The sequence below is a fragment of the Coccinella septempunctata genome, chromosome 4 (genome assembly GCF_907165205.1).
Source record: "Coccinella septempunctata chromosome 4, icCocSept1.1, whole genome shotgun sequence".
NCBI lineage: Eukaryota > Metazoa > Arthropoda > Insecta > Coleoptera > Coccinellidae > Coccinella > Coccinella septempunctata.
This window is the reverse complement of record NC_058192.1, coordinates 18,572,140-18,591,021: the sequence shown is the minus strand read 5'-3', so window position 1 is coordinate 18,591,021 and position 18,882 is coordinate 18,572,140. Positions and strand designations below refer to the sequence as shown.

Here is an 18,882-nt window from a genome sequence, read left to right as displayed (position 1 = left end):
AGAAGCATGAAACCATCCCTGAACCGCAGCACGGTTACACCGTGACCTTAACCCTCAAACGTATGTAGAATCTCATAGCGTAAATCAAAATATCATAACAAGATTTACACTTATGCTGAAATGCAGTAGTGCCACCTACACAACACCTTTTCCGGTTAATTACCTACCGGTAATATTTCACTCATATCTGGATTTATGGGAGAGGCTGCCAGATCTCGCACAATTTAAATCGCGTTTGGGAATACGCTTAGCGAAGCGGCACAGGTTTTCCGTTCGATGAGGGACTAAATGTAGAAACCGGGTTTTTTTCTCGAAATGTAATACCAACCCGGAAAATTCGAAATCGACGTCATTACTGTGGAAATCGTTTCTGGTATAATGTATCCAAACGTTTGGTGCTCGAAGCGAAGGGGGAGATTTTGTTTTGTTGGGTTTTTTTAGATTATTCGAACATATAGGGAATATTTGGGGGAGGAGTTGGGAGTGCTGGGACTTGAACGATTTCCATTGGGACCAATATTATTATCAGAGCACAAAGTCTTTCGTTTTGGAAAGAAGCTGTTACGAATTTTCCATTACTTATAACTTCCCTTATAAACTGTTTTCCAATATAGTTGGGGAGCCCAAGAGGGAAATTCGGGATTTACTCAAGTGTGTCTGAGCGATATAGGGGGAGATACCTTGAAGACCTCTACCAAAAATTAGACCTGTATATAGGGGGAATTGTCTATGGGGCAGCCTGTCAGAAAACAGAAAAACGATCATTGTACATACTCGAGCATGTCAGATTGAGATATATGTGGTTAATTACATGTTGAAAAGTATATATTCTCTCAATTTAACATTAAAAGCTTGACGAAAATGTGTGGGAGGGCGCAAAAAAACGTTATGTGTACATTCTCGAGCGCAGTGGCTTTTTTGTTATATTGAAGCTAATGAATCAAGAATAACGGAAAAAATTTAATCTGACAGTTTAAGCAAGCCGAAACAATGAAAATTGGCCATAAAAGGTCACAAAATTCAGTTTTTTTTAATTATCTCCTCTCCTGGACTTCAAATCGTTTTCGCATTCATTATAATATTTGTATAGGGCATGACATTTTCTACAAATTTGGTCCGAAACAATTTTTTCTACGTTTGAACGTTTTCGAGATATATGGCGATGAATGTACATTAGACTGGATTTCTGAGCCTTTCGCATGTGTAGCTAAGCTCCTCGCCCTCATCAACCTCTAACTCGAAAACGGTTAAGAGTAGGTAAAATTGCTTCAGGAAAAGTTGTATAAAATTTCGATACAGACAACTTTCATAATGAAACAGAAACGATAAGAGGTGCGAAGGGAGATATTTGAAAAAAATGCCTTATTATCATCGAGATTAACCATCAGTGTGAAAATCTGACACTCTCGAGTATGTACAAGTAACGATTTTTTTTGCATTTTCAAACATTTTTCGTCTTGTCCGAATTGTCAGTCCCTTGAAAAGTAGCTTCCTTTGGGTCCAATTAACATATCCTCTAAAAATCTGACACGTTCGAAGAAATTCTTTTTACCATTTTCAACTCTTCCGTACGGCCAGCCCCACCACGCAAACTGTCAGATTAACATGAAGTTATTATCAGAGATACACGTATGGCATATACAATATCGTAATCTGACACGCTCGAGTATGTATACCTGACGATTTTTTTTTACATCTTTGAGAACCTGCAGACACTTTCCTCACCGCTGAAAGTGCATACATCATAGAACTTTTATTTCTTTCTACTATCTTATCTTCAAGATCCACTAGGTCTCCACGACGCTGGAGTAGATCCCGATTTAGCATCGTCGGCTCCACAACTAACAGGAATGTTCAATTTTGACAGGATGCAAGGCCTCTTTTGATTAGGTGTTTTGATAAGACGTTTCTTGTCTCATGTAACTTGTAAATAAATATCACCAGCTTAGATTCATACGTTGACATGTCTTCCGTCTGCCGAAATAATTCCATTTATGAAAAACGCGCTCCAATTCAAATCTACTTTAAAAAAAAATCTGTCGCGACGCGTTTTCTAATTCCATTTTTCAGAACGTCGTGATATGGGCGACAAGCGACAAATGCATAAAAGCGTAAAAGCCCGTTTATACGCCCGAGCCGTTTGCACAAGCCGACTCTGTTAAATCTTCCACATACTTCCTTGAAGGTTCTTACGGATGAAAGATACGGGAAATTTGCCTGGGAAACTCGGAAAACTAAACGAACAATCTAGTAAGAAATTTTATCTCATTGAATGTAATGACAAAATTTCATATTGTGATCGAATGTAGATGTAGATGATTATCAACCTTGTATTGTTTCATCATTTGTTTCTAGATCGTTACTGAACCTTCGAATGTTTTTTCACGACAAAATTGATTAAAGTTCTTAATAAAGTGTTGTGAATGATAGCGCGTAGCTCTCCAAAACGAACACTAGATTCAAAATCCTGAAATATTATACTACGTCTCTGCTTCGCTATAATCTGACAGGCCTCTCAACCCTCCATAGTTGAAAATATTTAACAGTCTAATTCCTATCGAAGCTGAGAACGAATCGTGCAAGATATTCAAAACCGAATCCAATATATTTGATAATTATATTTCGACATCAACTTATTCCTTTCGATTAAAGCTCGGAGTGTTTTCGGTGTTTGATTGGTATTTTGGAAATCACATGAGAACTAGATGTCTTTGGAGACATCATCGTCAAGGTTCCGCCAGATGTAAGTTTATTCATTTGACATATTAAACTTCATATACATATATTATATGAAAATTATTATTTGAATATGACCAAAACTTGTTCGAAATCCATAATCCATAATTGAACTAGAAACTGACTTTCTACTAGGCTGGAGTATTCAACCATACTTAAATTCTTAAATATCGTATTTTAGACAAAATCATGTAATTCTGCTTCCAGTTCAATAATTATTTACATAAAATCATTATTCAATTAATTTTATAATAATAATAATTACAAAAATTGTTGTTAAACTTTAGGTACCATAATAATTCATATTTTGACTCTGACAAGTCATGATCATTTCAAGATGAATATATGAATAGGTATATATGCCGAAGGTGTGTCCCACACTACTCTTTTTCCATGAAAATCACACAAAAATTTCACTTCACATCATAACCTTCAAATCTGGCAGCTAATGCAAAACTGAATTGATGTTCTATAAATCTGGTATTATTTTATGTGAAGGATGTTAATGACTTCATTATCATATCGGATGCGGTATATGGGAATGGAAGCAGGATATAAAATAATCATACAATACAACAAAAGCAGGCTTCTTTCTATTCTTCGAAGGAATTTATAATTTTTATCCGAATTGTTAAAGTTGACGCGATTAATATTATATCAGAAATGGAAAAAATATGCTTAAGCCATCAGTTCTATAAGTAAATCGACCTGAACAAAATAGCCTAATACGAAGGTCGATAATCTGCGAAAATTGTGAAATAAAACATTTATTTACGATACATAGAAGTAGATACCTGAAAAACAACGAAATAAAAACATGGATGTTTTTCTGGCATGAAATGAAATATTTGTGTTTTCAATTTTTGACTTTATAGTTTATAATAGTTTTTTCCAAACCAGAGCCATCTATTAGGTAATTAAAATCAAAATTGATTTTAGTTGAGAAACTCATATGTTGTTTTTATGACCGTAAAAAAATTTAAAGGTTTCTTTCCACTTCTAAACTGACAGTAGCTGATTTAATTCCATTTTTTTTTTTAATCATAATTTCGCTTCATTATAGATAGGAATACCTTCTTCCTCACCAAGAGGCACAAATCTGATATTTCCGTCCAAACATTTATATTGTAAAAATTTTCGCAACAAAGTTTTTTTGGCTGCAATGGCATGCTTTTATTTACATAATTTTTATTTTCCCTTTTATATTTATACAGGGTGTCCGCGCCATGGGGCAACGGTCGATTACTCTAATTCTAATAACTTTACAAAAAAGAGTTTCAAATCCTTTTTTTAAGTAAAGCATCTCCTAAAATTATTTAGAACTATACAAAGTGTTTCGTTTCTTCTGCACAGCTATCAACTTCGTTATTTTAAATAGAACACCCTATATATTTTTACATTTTTGAATTCCTTGTCAAATTTGAATATGACTTTGATAACACAACTATGCAGGGGCGTAGCTACCGCGGTATCAGCAGTATCAGTGATACGGGGCCCCCAAGCTTTAGGGGCCCCCGAATGTCTGTAAGCAAAAAATTCCTAAAAATGTTATCCAAAACCTCTTACAGGTTTTACAATAGCATTTTTGAGAATAACTGCTAAGAGCATTCATTTCAAAATCCCGTTTATTTACACCGAATTGATCATTCATCAGATAGATACGAATACTTAAAATCTGAAACTCAGAAAATTCGTGCCAAAGAACTTTGAGAATTAGTCCTGATAAAATTCAATAGCCTTGCATCCAGTTTTCCGGACGTTATTACTGCATGCCTTTTATTTTTGACCCTTCCGGTTACAACTGCAACCGCTGAAAGGATTTTTTCAAAATTAAAACTCATCAAAAATTATCTGAGGACAGCTATGGAACAAGAACGGCTTTCAGACTTGTCGTTATTGTCAATAGAGTGGGAACAACTTAAAAAACTGAAATCGTCATCAGCTATGGCTGATTTGATAAATAGATTTGCTGAAATAGAAATAAAGGTTAGAAAAGTGTATCTTTAATTTTTTGTATTGTTTGTTTATCATTTGTTTGTTTATCATTTTATGTTGTTTGTATATTATTGTATAATCATTTCGATACTAATCGAACATTTTTTGCTACTTTTATTTTTACTCCACCCTTCCTATTAGGGCCCCTCAACACATTTTGATACAGGGCCCCTCTAAGGCAAGCTACGCCACTGCAACTATGTCTGAATTCTCAACGGTTTTCGAGAAATTTTACTTTTTATTAATATTTTGACAGTTTGAGGTACTTACATAAAAAAATATAGTTCCGTCCCTTTTCTATGTAATTGATTCAAATTTGGACTGTATCTAGTCAATAAATTATACACTAAAAATTTTCTTTGTAAATAAGCATATTATAAACAGGGTCTACGAAAACGTAGATCCATTATCAAAACAGAAATTCATCAAAATCTTCATTTTTTTTAATGGCAATCCATATTTTTTTCTGTTGTGATGAGTTAGCTTATGTTTTCTGAGAAAACTTCTCTACCACCACCATCTCTCTAGGTCTCCCATGCAATAGAAGGAAATTCTTTGTCATCCACTTCACTCATTATATTCCGGATTGTAGAAACATGTATCTAAAATATATTTCGTTCAGATATCGAATATAATCGATACCTTTTGAGAAATGGTCGATTTCAAATTATAAGATAAGTAACTATTAGAATGAGCAAATTACAATTCGAAATAGCAGTTCCTGATGATTTTTGTCAAGCGCCTCAGCATTCTTGCAGAGTGAAGAAATAGGAGTAAATGGTTGTACCGGTAGTCAGTTCTAGTTACAAAAACTTAAGAAAATTATTTCATGGCCAACCGACTGCTTTTATAAAAATCAAAGGACTTTAGAATCACTTGATAAATCTACCATTTCACAGTATTGGCCATATTACAGTTCAATTACTAATGCTGAATCCATGGAATATGACAATTAAAAGTCCCCTCTGAAGTTTAAAATCAATGAAGATTAAAAAGCATCTTATCAAAACCCGATGAAATTTCGTTTCAAAATCGAGTACCTACTATTCATCAACGGCCTCTGTATCTTTCTGAAACGATCGACTCAATTTGAGGGCGCAAAATTGAGGAGTGAAACGAATAGAACCCAAGGGATGTAACATTGAACTCTAGAAGAAAGAAAGAAGTTCTTTTAGAGTTCAATGGGATGTAAACGTTGAGAACTGCTGATATACATTAACATACTATTGTGGGTGACGTAAGAATCAATGGAATTGAAGCAGACGAAAGATTTAAAATATCTCGTTGGAATATTCGGCGATTTGAGAAGATGCGCTGTGATTTGCATTAATTATTGATTCAATGTTAGTAAAATAAAGAAATATTTTATTTACTTTATCTCCAACTTATCATAAGTCATAACCATTACTACCAATTACTCGTAAAGCACGAGAAATACAGATGATATTTCTTGGGTTTGGGAACACAATGATATTTCAATCTTACAACTAACATATATAAAAATTAAAACTATCCTGCCCGCAAAAAAGATGATGCATGTAGCAATTCAAGTGCCTACATAATTCCTTTTTTTCCCTTTAGCGATAGGAGATCGAAAATGATGCTTTTTCCTGATTCAGAACATCATAATTCTGTAGACAAACTTGAAAGTTATGGCACGATCATGAAAATAACCCATAATTCAAGGAGAGAGAATATGAAATGTGCATGTAACTGAAGTGATGAGAATAGTTTTCATTTCTGCGGAGTGGTTTTATTGATTGAAACTTCGAACAAGATGACACCTTTCTTATGAGATGGGTGAAATAATATTTTCTTCTTTAGCCATGAACTCTGAATAGTACATGTTGGAATTGTATATACTAAAACCTAATTTTAAAATACATTCAGTTACTTTACTTTTTATAACGGAAATGAATAGAGCTCATCCAACAAAACTGAATGAAATGTGAATCACTATCTACCGTAATTTTTGTCTAGTGTGTAAATGAAATGAACCTCAAATTGAGATATGACAAAATATTAAACCATCACCAAAAGTTTCAGACATTGTCTGTTTTTATTTAATTGAATATGGTTTTTTTCGTAACAACTTCCAATGCCGTTCGATAGTTTTTATGATAGCACATTGGATAGCCCTTGAGGGATAGTACATAGTACAATATTGATAATTCATTTTTTAAATTTGCTTAATGAGTCGCAAAATCCAGAGACCCGTTTACGCGAAACGCAGTGTATTTTATCCACCATTGTGAAAAGATTTTTTCTGAAATATCTCACCTCATTTTCAATAATATCTGTATTCATTTAAATATCCCAATACTCGCAAATTCTGGCATTTCAAAATTGTGATATCCCTATGAGACTCTCTGTGATTCTGATCATGAAGTTATAGACTAGAGAATAATGGTTCATTTATCACAACTGATTGATTATGATCACTTTATGCATCGATGATGGATAAAATTCATAATTAAATTACGTGGAGTAGTATTGAAATATATTTTGCAATAACAAAATTCTTAATCAAATCCTTTTCATTAAGGTCAGCCCCTCTGGTTCAGACAAAGAAAAATTCATAATTACTCCTCGATATCGGCATTCAAAGCTCATCTTTCGTTTTTCCTGACGTTTCTACAAACTTTCCCAACTTGCTCTCTTTTTTACGTTAAAAACAGAACTTAGGTAAAGTTTTCACTGGATATTAATTCAAGTTACGTCGAAGCAGATATATGAGACGTTCTGTTTGAATTCATCAACTTCAAACAAGAATTTCAATTTCATCACAAGGTTTTCCTCGCCAAGCGGATAAGTCAATCTGATTTTGCAGTGAAATTTTCACAACACTGCGTTTTGAGGGAACATTAAATTAAGATTCCTAAAGATATATCTCCCAAAACTTTATTTAATTTTTCATTACATGGCAATTTTTCTCACTGATATTATCACTGTAAAAGTTTGTTTGTTTGTTCGCTCATCAATACCTACTGAACTTCAAAACTGAGTTTCCCTTTTTTATGGGGGGATGCTACTTTCCAAATCTCGAATATTGAATATTATATTTATAGTAGATGAGGGAATGTTTATTCAACAGTTACTGAATACTGTGGATGTTATATGTAATTAAAAAAAAGTTAACCGGTGGAGTATAACCTTCAGAGGTAAAATAGGTATATTATATTCATTAATGATGTGTTTTTACCGCTACATGTGTTTAGCTTTCACAATAGCATCTTCAGGTAGGAGAAGGTAATGGCAAATTCAACCACCTAATTTACTTTTACCATCACCCACCTAAATATTTTTTGTATTTTGTTTCTTTCGTAAGAACTGTTAGAATTGCTCTGTTAAATTTTTGTAACAGAATTGTGAAATGATAAATTTTGACAATAAATAGTTAATTGATTGCTTCACGCATGGAAGACGAAAACAAACCTTTTTCGATTTGTTGTTCTATGTGAGATATTGTTGGAATTCATGTCAGGATCACGTGTACAAATTCTATATTTCCTCAATTTTTATATTTGTTTATATCGCCAGATATGATTCTCGCGAATTTTGATCCAATATTAGCGTGTTTATTATGAGTTTGCAATATTTAAGATATTTATAGATTTCGATAAGAAAATCATGCTAATTTCTGCTCCTCCAGTCACCACCGTTGATATTTAAGGCCTTTCAAAATACAGAAATGTCCTATTCCTATTGCATCATTTTTTTCCCGGATTGAAACTGGTGAACACTGTAATTTATTCACCAATGAAGTAGTATGGGTCACAAAGCTTGATGGGGGAATAAAAATACGCCTGATAGGCACATGTACAGGGTGTTCGCCAAATAAAGACCTTATAATATATGCGAAACGATAGGAGTTATAGACAAAATTGTCCTACAAAAATTGTTCTGGATAAATCAGTCCTCAATTATTGTGAAGTACAATTTGTCTAACTCATTTGTATACAAGGTGACAAAAAAATCTTTTTTTAAGAAATTTATTTCATTCTGTATTTGGGTAAAGCAAATAACGAATACCTATCAATGAAATATCGACGGGTGTTATGCGTTCGAATTTATTGTGGTTTTTTCAAATTACAAATACGTAAAATTAATGCAATCAACCAAATGCAAGTCTTGCCCACAATAATATCAGCGAACATTTCATACATACGAACATTTCACTGCGATAAATTAGGAATAATGACCACAATTTGGTGGCAGACAAATCATAACAAGACGCACAACGAAGAATTGAATTTCGTCGTTATCTCAAGCGATATATACACTTTATTTATATTTCATAATAAAACAACGCAAGTATTACTATTTTAATCGAAGAGATTTCAATAAATGGTATAAATTTTTCCGTCGATTGCAAAAATTATTTTTATTCTGATAAAGGAGTATTTACATCTATAAATAGTAACTTATCTACCTTCAAGAATTCGAACCAATTGGGTGAAATTATCAGGTCCGTATTGAACAGATTTTCTTGCTCTCAAACTGAAGCTATGCAAACTAATCTAGATCGTTTGACCAGAAACTATTCTACCGGTAGATTGCGTAATTGAGCTGTGAAGATGAAAATGCTGTGAAGAACGGATTTCGTCGTGCAGTTAATCGTATTAGCCGATCTTGTGCGACGGTTGTAGATCTTGCTCTTCCACCCCTACAAGTAAAGACAGCACTTCCACCAGTACGATACCGATTCCAGGCTCTCCTAACCACACTTTGCGTAACCCAGAGACGGTTATCAACTTCTTGTTGAGTTATACCTTCGTTTGAATGATATACTAATTGTTTTAGTTAGACGGCCTTTGAGTGCATGTTAAACTAGTAATTAATCCACATTTAATACTACACAATACCAAATGAGTTGCAATAGCCCATTATTAATAACACATACAGACCACAGAGCAAGATATCATACACCTACAAAAAATGAGATACACACTTGAATTTTTCCAACTAAACCATTAATGTTTATAAGGACCATATTTTGTGTGTTTTCAATATGCAAACAAATTCCTCTCCACGTCTCCACAAGATATGTACAGGGTGGGCAAATTTCGATGTTTTAGCACTACAGCTTTTAAACCAGTGGAGATAGACAAAATCTGATACCCCTTTCTCGGTCTCTTTTTCTGAGAAACTAACAAGAGTAGTAGTAATTTTTGGCCACCTTCTTTTGTTTTCGAGTTATAAGCGAAAATTAGAAAAATGGCGATTTCGAAATATATTTATATCTCCGCTAATACTGATGATAGAGCTCTGAAATTAAAACATTATACAGGCACTTTTTTAAGTAGAATCCAGTGGCGTGTTTGCCTTTTTAGCAGGATTTTTAATTACGAAGCTATGAACCAAAGTTATGTTTTTTTTAAATGAGAACATTAGATTTCTGTGCGATTTTTTGAAAGCTTAATTTTTACCGATTTCAAAAATATTTGTATCAATATAAATAATAGAAAATGGTCAAAAACCTATTTTCTCAATATTTCTATGGTTTCAACTTTTGACGAACACAGAAAAATAGAGCTTCCTATAACAAGAGCAGTCTCTTTCCGGCAATGTCATTCTTTCTATGCTTTTTACCAATTTTCACAAAATTTTAATCTTGAAGAAATTGAGTAAGGAGCATAGAAATGAAAGGACTAATAGAAGGAAACTGTGGTAATCATAAGATGCTACATTTTTCTATTTTCATCTAAAGTTGAAACCATAGAAATATTGAGAAAAAAGGTTTTTGACCATTTTTTATTATTTATATTGATACAAACCATATGATGTTATATATTTTTGAAATCAGTAAAAATTAAGCTTTCAAAAAATCGCACAGAAATCTAATGTTCTCATTTAAAAAAACATAACTTTGGGTCATAGCTTCGTATAATTAAAAATCCTGCTAAAAAGGCAAGCACGCCACTGGATTATACTTAAAAAAGTGCCTGTATAATGTTTTAATTTCAGAGCTCTATCATCAGTATTAGCGGAGATATAAATTTATTTCGAAATCGCCATTTTTCCAATTTTCGCTTATAACTCGAAAACAAAAGAAGGTGGACAAAAATGACTACTACTCTTGTTAGTTTCTCAGAAAAAGAGACCGAGAATAGGGTATCAAAAAGGGCAAAAAGTAGTCTTCTTTCGAATATCCACTTCAATTTTCGAGCAGTGTATATCCTAAAGTAATCGTAGGCAATTCGATACCCTTGTCCAGCTCCAAGATTGCACAAGTTCTTCCAATACATTATTCTGTGTTCTCCGGAGCTAGTTATATCGGTGACAAATTTTTTCTGCTTGAATGTGTCGCACCTATTATGAGTAAAAAGCAATATGCAAAACAAATGACAAAATCTACCTCCGCTTTGTGAATTCTCATTGTATCTAATTTTCAAGCCGACTACTATTATTGAAACAAATATGAAACATGGACAGATCGAATTTACCCATAATTTCGATACATTATGATCCGATGTATTTCATTTCTCCGCATTATGATGATGCCAATCAGTGCTTTCCGGCCTATTTAATCGTAGAGTGTAAAATTGGAACGTATTTAACAATTTTGAATCATGAGAATTTGTATATAATTAAATTTTACATCCACATGTGAAACCAACCGTACATTCGGTTTTGTCGTCAATTAGGTATACAAAATTATTGGAAACAACAAAATTAGCAACATAATGACATTACTGTATCTGCTAGTATACAATACTGAATTTAATGGTTGAGGTAGTGGGAACCAAAAAAAAATCAGTTTTATTTGTCATTTTTTTGAGATAGTTAAAAAGAAAACAGTACTAACCATAAAAGATTATCTGTATTATTGATTATTCCTGCATCATTTATAAACCTTCTTCTGCCTGAAAATTGAATTAAAAAAAATAGTAACATTCTCCTGGAACAACACAGAGTATGGCATGAATGGATTCGATCAAGTTAGGTAATTAACAATAAATAATGGGCTTCTGATGAATTTGTTTGTTTTGAGAGAATTTCCAATACACCATCCACCTTCCATGAATATCACGTTCCAATATTTTTTTTTTTTTGCATTGAAACGTGATTACATATTTATCTGTGCAACCAAAGCAATTAGCGAATTGATCGTTCATTCTCAGATTGGAAATTCTCCAAGTTAAGTGTGGATTTAACTCTGAAAAGTTAAAGGTCAATTTCATTAATGTTGAGCCACTCTAAATCTGCATAATGTAATTTTGATAGTTCCACCATAGAGGTAGGTAGGATTTGTATTCAACTTTTAATCTTTTGCGTGACTATAACTATTTCTTTTAATTTCCGTTTTGGATTTTAGTCTGTTTTAGTGTACATCGTGAATTTTTTTGAGTATATACCTACTTTTCTTTTAGCGATCGCTAACATTCTACAAGGTATTATTTGTTATTTCCCCAGTGTCTTCTAGGGGGGAGCACATAAAACCGCTACCTTCGAATATTTTCAATGATGGAGTTTAAAAGGAAAATGTACCAAACATAAGTATCTATTCATTCATACATTCAAGAAGTAGATAATCAAAATTCAGAAGAAGTTATATATTAGTGCCCAATTATCCCTGATTGTTAATCAAAACAATATCAAATAGGGTAACGAAGAGTCTGAAATTGAATATGGATTGAAAGTGCCTTCATAAAACATTTTGCAAAATTCTCAAAATTCGATTTGATTAATCACATTATCAAAATATTTTGCCGGTATCTATATTTTCTTCGAAAATGATAATTCCTTGTATATAATTCTGTTCATTTTCACATTTTACACGCTTTCTCCTAGTCAATTGGCACTTGCCCTCATCACAGCTTCCTTTGTATGCAAATTGAATTTTTTCTTAATTTCCGCCTTTGATGGATTCTTTTCTCTCAAAGATAATAAGCTTGCAAAATATCATCCAAATTTATCCATTAGTTTAGAAATCATAGGGCTTGAATATTCTATGATTTTCATGAAACGCCCAGTATCCCAGTAACAAGAAGAGATCTTGTAGTTCGGTTCTGCTAGCTAAACGAAGCTAGCAAAACCCAGAATTTTTTAACGTATGTCTGATGGTATATACGAACCCCACGAACCCCCTAAAATTATTATTTTATTAGATTCTGGATGACCAGTCGATTGAATATAATATACAAGGTATATTTATTTGAAGGTGAGGCTTTTTTTCCAACAGAAGGTAGAACTGGTCAAAATGAAGCGTTTCACCAAAAATCACCTATACAAAACTTTCAAAATGACAAAGTTGAAAAAAAAAATTAAAATGAAAATGATCACTGAAATAGATCCTTATTCGACCCTAGATGTTAGATATTAGCTGGATTATCGCAAAGCAGTGGGAAAAAACTTATCTCCTTATTCGACCATGTGGTTTCGTTTAGAATATTGGCTTGTTCGATATTTACTTGGTGATGAAATTAGAAACTTGGGATTGCCGAATTGTTGTCATTATTTTTTAATAACTCACACGATTTTATGAAATGGCTCATTTCGATACCAACTGACAGAAGAGACTTAGGACACAAGTGTAGAAAATAGAATAATACTTCAAAATATCACCAATAAAATTCGTCTAAATTATTCGCGATTTTTTTTACAATGGGCATCACAATCTTCTTGTTCGAACATTCCAACAATCGTCGTAAAAATGGGATGAAATAGGGCAGCATTATAGCACTTTTTCAACATAACTAACATAAGCATATTTAAGAAACTGCCTCGATTTTCTACATTCTTTTTCGCCTTAAATTGCACGATGCAACAAATGATTCTCTCAAAAGTGACGTGATGCATCTAATTCGATGAACTTGGTACTGAATCATTCATTGTTCAGCCATATGTTTATGTTTTGTTTCATTTTTGCGATGCCGGAGTCACCTTTCACAGTCACTTACTTGAAAGTCAATGAAATTTTGTCGAACTTCTAGGGGTTGTATCTCAGTCATCTCGGATATTTTATAAAGACAATTTTTGGTTGAACGACTAATTTGATGAGTGCTACTTTTTGTCAAAAAAAAGCCTCACCTTTGAAAACACCCTGTATATTCGGTTGTGCTAGCTAACTTTAAGCTGATAGAAACCGCGATTTTACCAACAATTGAAGAGCAAAACAGTTTTCACGAAGATGATGAATTAGCCTGAAAAACCGTAAATTTCAAATTCTTGCCGTCTTTACAAAAGCCAATATAATTAGTGTCTGTCTAGGTGTCTAGAAAGATTAAGAAAATTTTCCAACTGGCGGGCATCTTCTTCGTTGCGAACTTCCTTCGAAGGGAAATGCAAAGTGGATGTTATGCAAAAGTTCAATAGTTGCGGAAATCGTTATTTTCATAGAGTGACAGTACTATTCATCAGACATAACTAACTTCCTGCATTAATCAAATTAAGTTTTAGGTAATTCAGCATAGATTAGTTCGTTTCAATTCTTCTCCGCGTAACTTACCGAAACTGAGTTTCCTCGGTTATCTCTGTCAATTACGAAACTTTCTCCTGTTGGAAAGGTTCCTCGGGAAACCTTGCACGTCCACGTCGAATGAAGAGATTCCAGATTAGCCATTACCATAACTTATCCCAGAAGATTCGATTTATTCAACCGGCAATATAGATATACGTCTTTTTTGTACAAACTCCATAAATATTTTATCAGAGATATTGACGAAAATACGTTTTACGTGATGGAACTGAGAATAAGTGTTCCCAGAATGAAATTCAATAAACGACGTTGCACGATGATTTCCTCACGTATCGGAAAAGCCATTTCACTGATGGGTTTGTTTAATTCGGAATATCTTTTCTAGCGGTGAAATAATATTGCCAGACGAAGGTTGTTTGAATAGGAAATGTTCATATGTCGCGATGAACGGTGGTAAACAAAACATTATTCGAGGAAACAAGCCAATAGAGAGGGTGAAAGGGTGAGTTGGCAACCCTGAACATTCTGTAGAAATCGTAATCCAGGAATTCGCCATTTTGTTTCTCGAAAATTGGACGCACTAATCATAATTTGCGCTGAAAATTTGCATGTAGGTTTCCGACAATGAACTTCACACTAAAATGTTTTCTGACTTCTACAACTTCCGGTTATACCAGAAACAGACTACTACTTCTTATTTCAATCTTACCATGGAAAAAAAATCCAACGTTCATGAGTTGTTGGGATTTTTATGAAAAAATAGTGAAACGGTCACACTTTTTTACTACTACTACTACTACTATATCTTCTGGGGAGTTTTATTTTAAAAATTTTGAACCATTTTCAATTTTGCTCATATCTAGTACTTACTATAACACTGTTTGGACCAAAAATTTACAGGGTGTTTCTGAGGAAATGAGATTGATTCATCAACACCAGTCGATAAATACCAAAAAATCCGAAACAGGCAATCCGGGAGCTATAGAACCATTTAAAAGAAGGTAACTTTGTATTGCCACTCTGTATACAAATGAGTTAGTCGTATTTCATTAATGAATTATTAGAGACTGATTTATTCAGTGCAACTTTTACTTGAAATTTTTTCTATAGTTTTGCATATAGAGTATATGGTCCTTTTCTGGGAGACACCCTATACAATTCATGAAATGTCAAAATCATTTATCGGAATTTTTTTAATCTCTTCCTGTTGTTTCCGAAAGTCACAGACTAGACTAATCAAGCAGTTCGAAATTGCTGTTTACTATTTCTAATTCAAGATTTTCCTTGATAACTCTGAAAGTTTTCATTATACTTATAGGGTTTATTTTGGTCACCTGCCCCTCCTTTTTTTACGTAGAATCGAGGGCATCAATAAAAAATATAAGTTGTAATTCGAAAATCTTGAGTTTTGATCACTTCTTCCAATTTCATGATTTTCTCACAAACACCTTGTACCTAAATTTTTGTTGCGAATACTAGTATTGTTATAGTATTACATATGGGCATCATTGTAATGAGTTTTTTGAAAGCAGCCCCCTCAGCAAATATATTTTTAAAAAATTGTGCGTTTTTACAATTTTTTTTATAAGATTTCCAATAATTCATAAACTCAAGGTATGGCATACTGTTCAGATTTTCATCAAGGCAGCTATCTAACGATGCCAATATATACATACATACTAGGTGCGCCATTTGACATAAGAAAGTAGTAGCTTGCTTCCGATATATCCAAAAGTTGCAGAAGTCCCAAAATATTTTAGCAAAAATTATTTTCCATAAATGTCTAAAAGCTCATCGCAGTGAATCACCCTGTATTTGGAAACAATTTTCAAACTTCGATTGCCCACTCACTTGTTTCAGAATTTCAGAATTTATATCCACGATGTATAAATTGAGACTCATTAACTGGCCTTAAGTATATACAGGATGTCCGAATGTGACTGAATAAACCTGAAATATTTTATAGTTGCTCTATTAATGAATGAATGAAAGAGCAGACACTGGATCATGGGGACTCCTTGATGGGATCCGTTGTAGTCGATATTTCTCAGGACCTTCTCTGCGCAATTTTTTTTTGATAAATTGTTCATCCCTCGTATTCGATATTTACGTTCCTTTTTTATTTTTTCAGGTTCCTATCATGCGTTGGTCCATTTACCTAGCATGTGCAGCGTTGGTTATTTCGATAAAAGCTGATGAGAATTCTGTAGACTACTACGGCTCTTTCTTAGAGCCAATCAACATAGCAGCCGAACAAGAAACGTTGAACAACTATTTACTACCCAAGGTACAACCGAAATACAAACCTGAGTGGAGGAGACTAGGCGGTACTGGTCTTTATTTGGTTACTGATGACCTGAACACTGACAGTGAAAGATTGGTGAGTAATATAAACGAGTTTGCAACGATTTCAATTTTTCCAAAATATTAACACCAGTCAACAAAAAACTAAGTTGCAGGTTACATCTAATATTGATATCAAATAATCACCAAGGTGTACAATTGACCATTACATCAATATCTCTAAGAAAGTTAAGAATTTTATAGTTTGTCATTTGAATAATTATATAAACAAAACGAACACACAAACAGCCCTTAATCGATAAAAGGGCATAGACCTTGTGAATGCCCATTTTTCGATTAAGGACTGCTTGTGTTCGTTTTGTTTATATAATTATTCAAATGACAAACTACAAATATTCGGTACAAAAACATAAATATATTCAAAGACATGTATTAAAACGAACAGTGAAACTTTATGTATATAGAGTCGTGCAATAGTGAAGTAAATTATAGGATTCGAAACAAAAGGAAGCTGTATCTAAGCAGAGGGTGCCCGAAAAAAAATATATATAATATTGTCAAGAAATCATCCTTTAAATTTATTCTATTCAATATATTCAATATTTTTCTAAAACCTTTTTCAAAATTCTCTGAACAATAAATATGAATAATAATAATAAAAAACATTCAAATTCAAGCACCCTTGAAAAATTGATTTTATACCTGCTTCTCAATAATAATTCTGTAAAATCAGTCATCATGTAGGCTAGACGATGTATATATTCTTTACAGAATAGAATATTCAAAAAATGATATGATGTTATTAACATGTGTGGTTATCTAACCACTACACGCGTTTCGCTACCACAGTAGTCAGGTGGTTAAATAACCCATGTTTGTGAAAATCTTGTAATTCAGTTTTTGAGTTGAGAAATACATATTACCTACTCTTCAATTTAATGGATTTTTCTGTCATCAACTCCATAATTCATATATTATATTATCTCAAAAAGCTAACTGTGAAAATTCTGAAGCGTTATAATTTTTAGGCTCTATTCGTCTATTTAACTCTATTCCATATATTCAGATATAAGAAAGCGATTTCAAGATAACATCAGGACGACAGTTGAATATCAGACTCCCTAAAGAAAACATGAAAATATTACAGAAATATTTCGTTTCTACCAGAAATTTGACAGAAAACTTCAGTTGTTTTGCTAAAATGCTTCATTGAGCCTATAAAAGACTTTCTTTCCCTTTTGCCTTTTCGCTTATGCTTTCAATGCATTCTTAAACGCGAGTTGTATTAGTTTACTGTGTTGAAGTGATTAAAAAGTAAACTTGATCTAAAAGATTCTCACTGAGAATAACATAGTAAGTATAATTTGAAGCTTCACAACTTTAAAGTCCGGTTTCATAATGTCTGGTCATTCGATCAAGCGCTTAACAGGTCTGTTCGCGAGATTCTATAATAAGTTGTTATTTAATTGTTAATTACGCAGCTACTAAAAATTCTTGATACATCAAAACGTGCATTACCGAAATGCTTCCTAAATACTGGATTCGAAATATAGATTCGGCCTATTCCGGCAACTCAACCACCGTTAAATGCTTGATCGGCAATCAATGTCTTGTGGAACTGACCATAACTCTGTTTCATACATATATGAACTTTTTGATTTGAAAGGAGCATCATGAGAATGTTTTATAACCATCCACTGTAGTCTCTGTTCATATATGAAGGTATAATATTTTTTTATGGGTTAAACAGTAGTTAGTTTCTTATTCTCAGCATGATTGAGCATGATTTCAAAATATACACTACACAGTATGCTAATACTTGCTATTCTACTTCTTCCATCTTCTCTTGTTATTCTCAGTTGGCATCCTTAAAGAAATGTCTTAATTTCTTGTTGTTTATAAATGAATTATTTATATGCATGAATCCAGAATATTCTTAATTATAAAGGGTAATAAGGTGCAGAAATCTAAAAGGAGGAAAGGACACAACTTTTCTTTCAGTTTGGATATTGTGTGCCGTATTTATACAGGTCGGCTATTATAGCAATTTTTGAACTGAATTTGCATTCAAGGTAGATCAGCTCAAAGACCCCGGAAATTGTCACCACATTTCATCTCTTTTTTTAAAGATAAATAATCAACTACTCGAATTTTCTCATTATAGGCCCTGTACAGTGTACAGGTAGGCCCATTGTTGATAGAAATTAACAATAGATTCTGCAGGATGGAATATCGTTTCAATCTGTCGGAGAAAATTCAAAACATCAAAAAAGCCATTCTCTAACTTTTCGATAGAAAACAAAAATATATATTTATTTTTCAAAATTATGATTTCTGCTAAATATTTCTGAATACCATACTTACAAATGAACTGAATCCATCGGTTTTTCCTTGGTATGATATTCTTCATGAAGTGCAGCGAATCA

At 33.0% G+C, this 18,882-nt stretch overlaps 1 protein-coding gene across 6 annotated transcripts in view; it reads left to right on the top strand.

Moving 5' to 3' along the window:
- LOC123310656 overlaps window positions 1-18,882 on the top strand; it is a 130,725-nt gene that overhangs the window by 107,389 nt on the left and 4,454 nt on the right. For 2 of the 6 annotated variants that reach the window (XM_044894207.1, XM_044894208.1), the window contains exon 2: window positions 16,284-16,532. In XM_044894207.1, the coding sequence (XP_044750142.1) occupies window positions 16,293-16,532 (240 nt within the window). In that variant the 5' untranslated portion in view covers window positions 16,284-16,292. Of the gene's footprint in view, window positions 1-2,500; window positions 2,744-11,825; window positions 11,972-14,445; window positions 14,655-16,283; window positions 16,533-18,882 lie in introns of those variants that run through there. The other 4 variants (XM_044894205.1, XM_044894210.1, XM_044894206.1 and 1 more) reach the window with 4 other exon arrangements.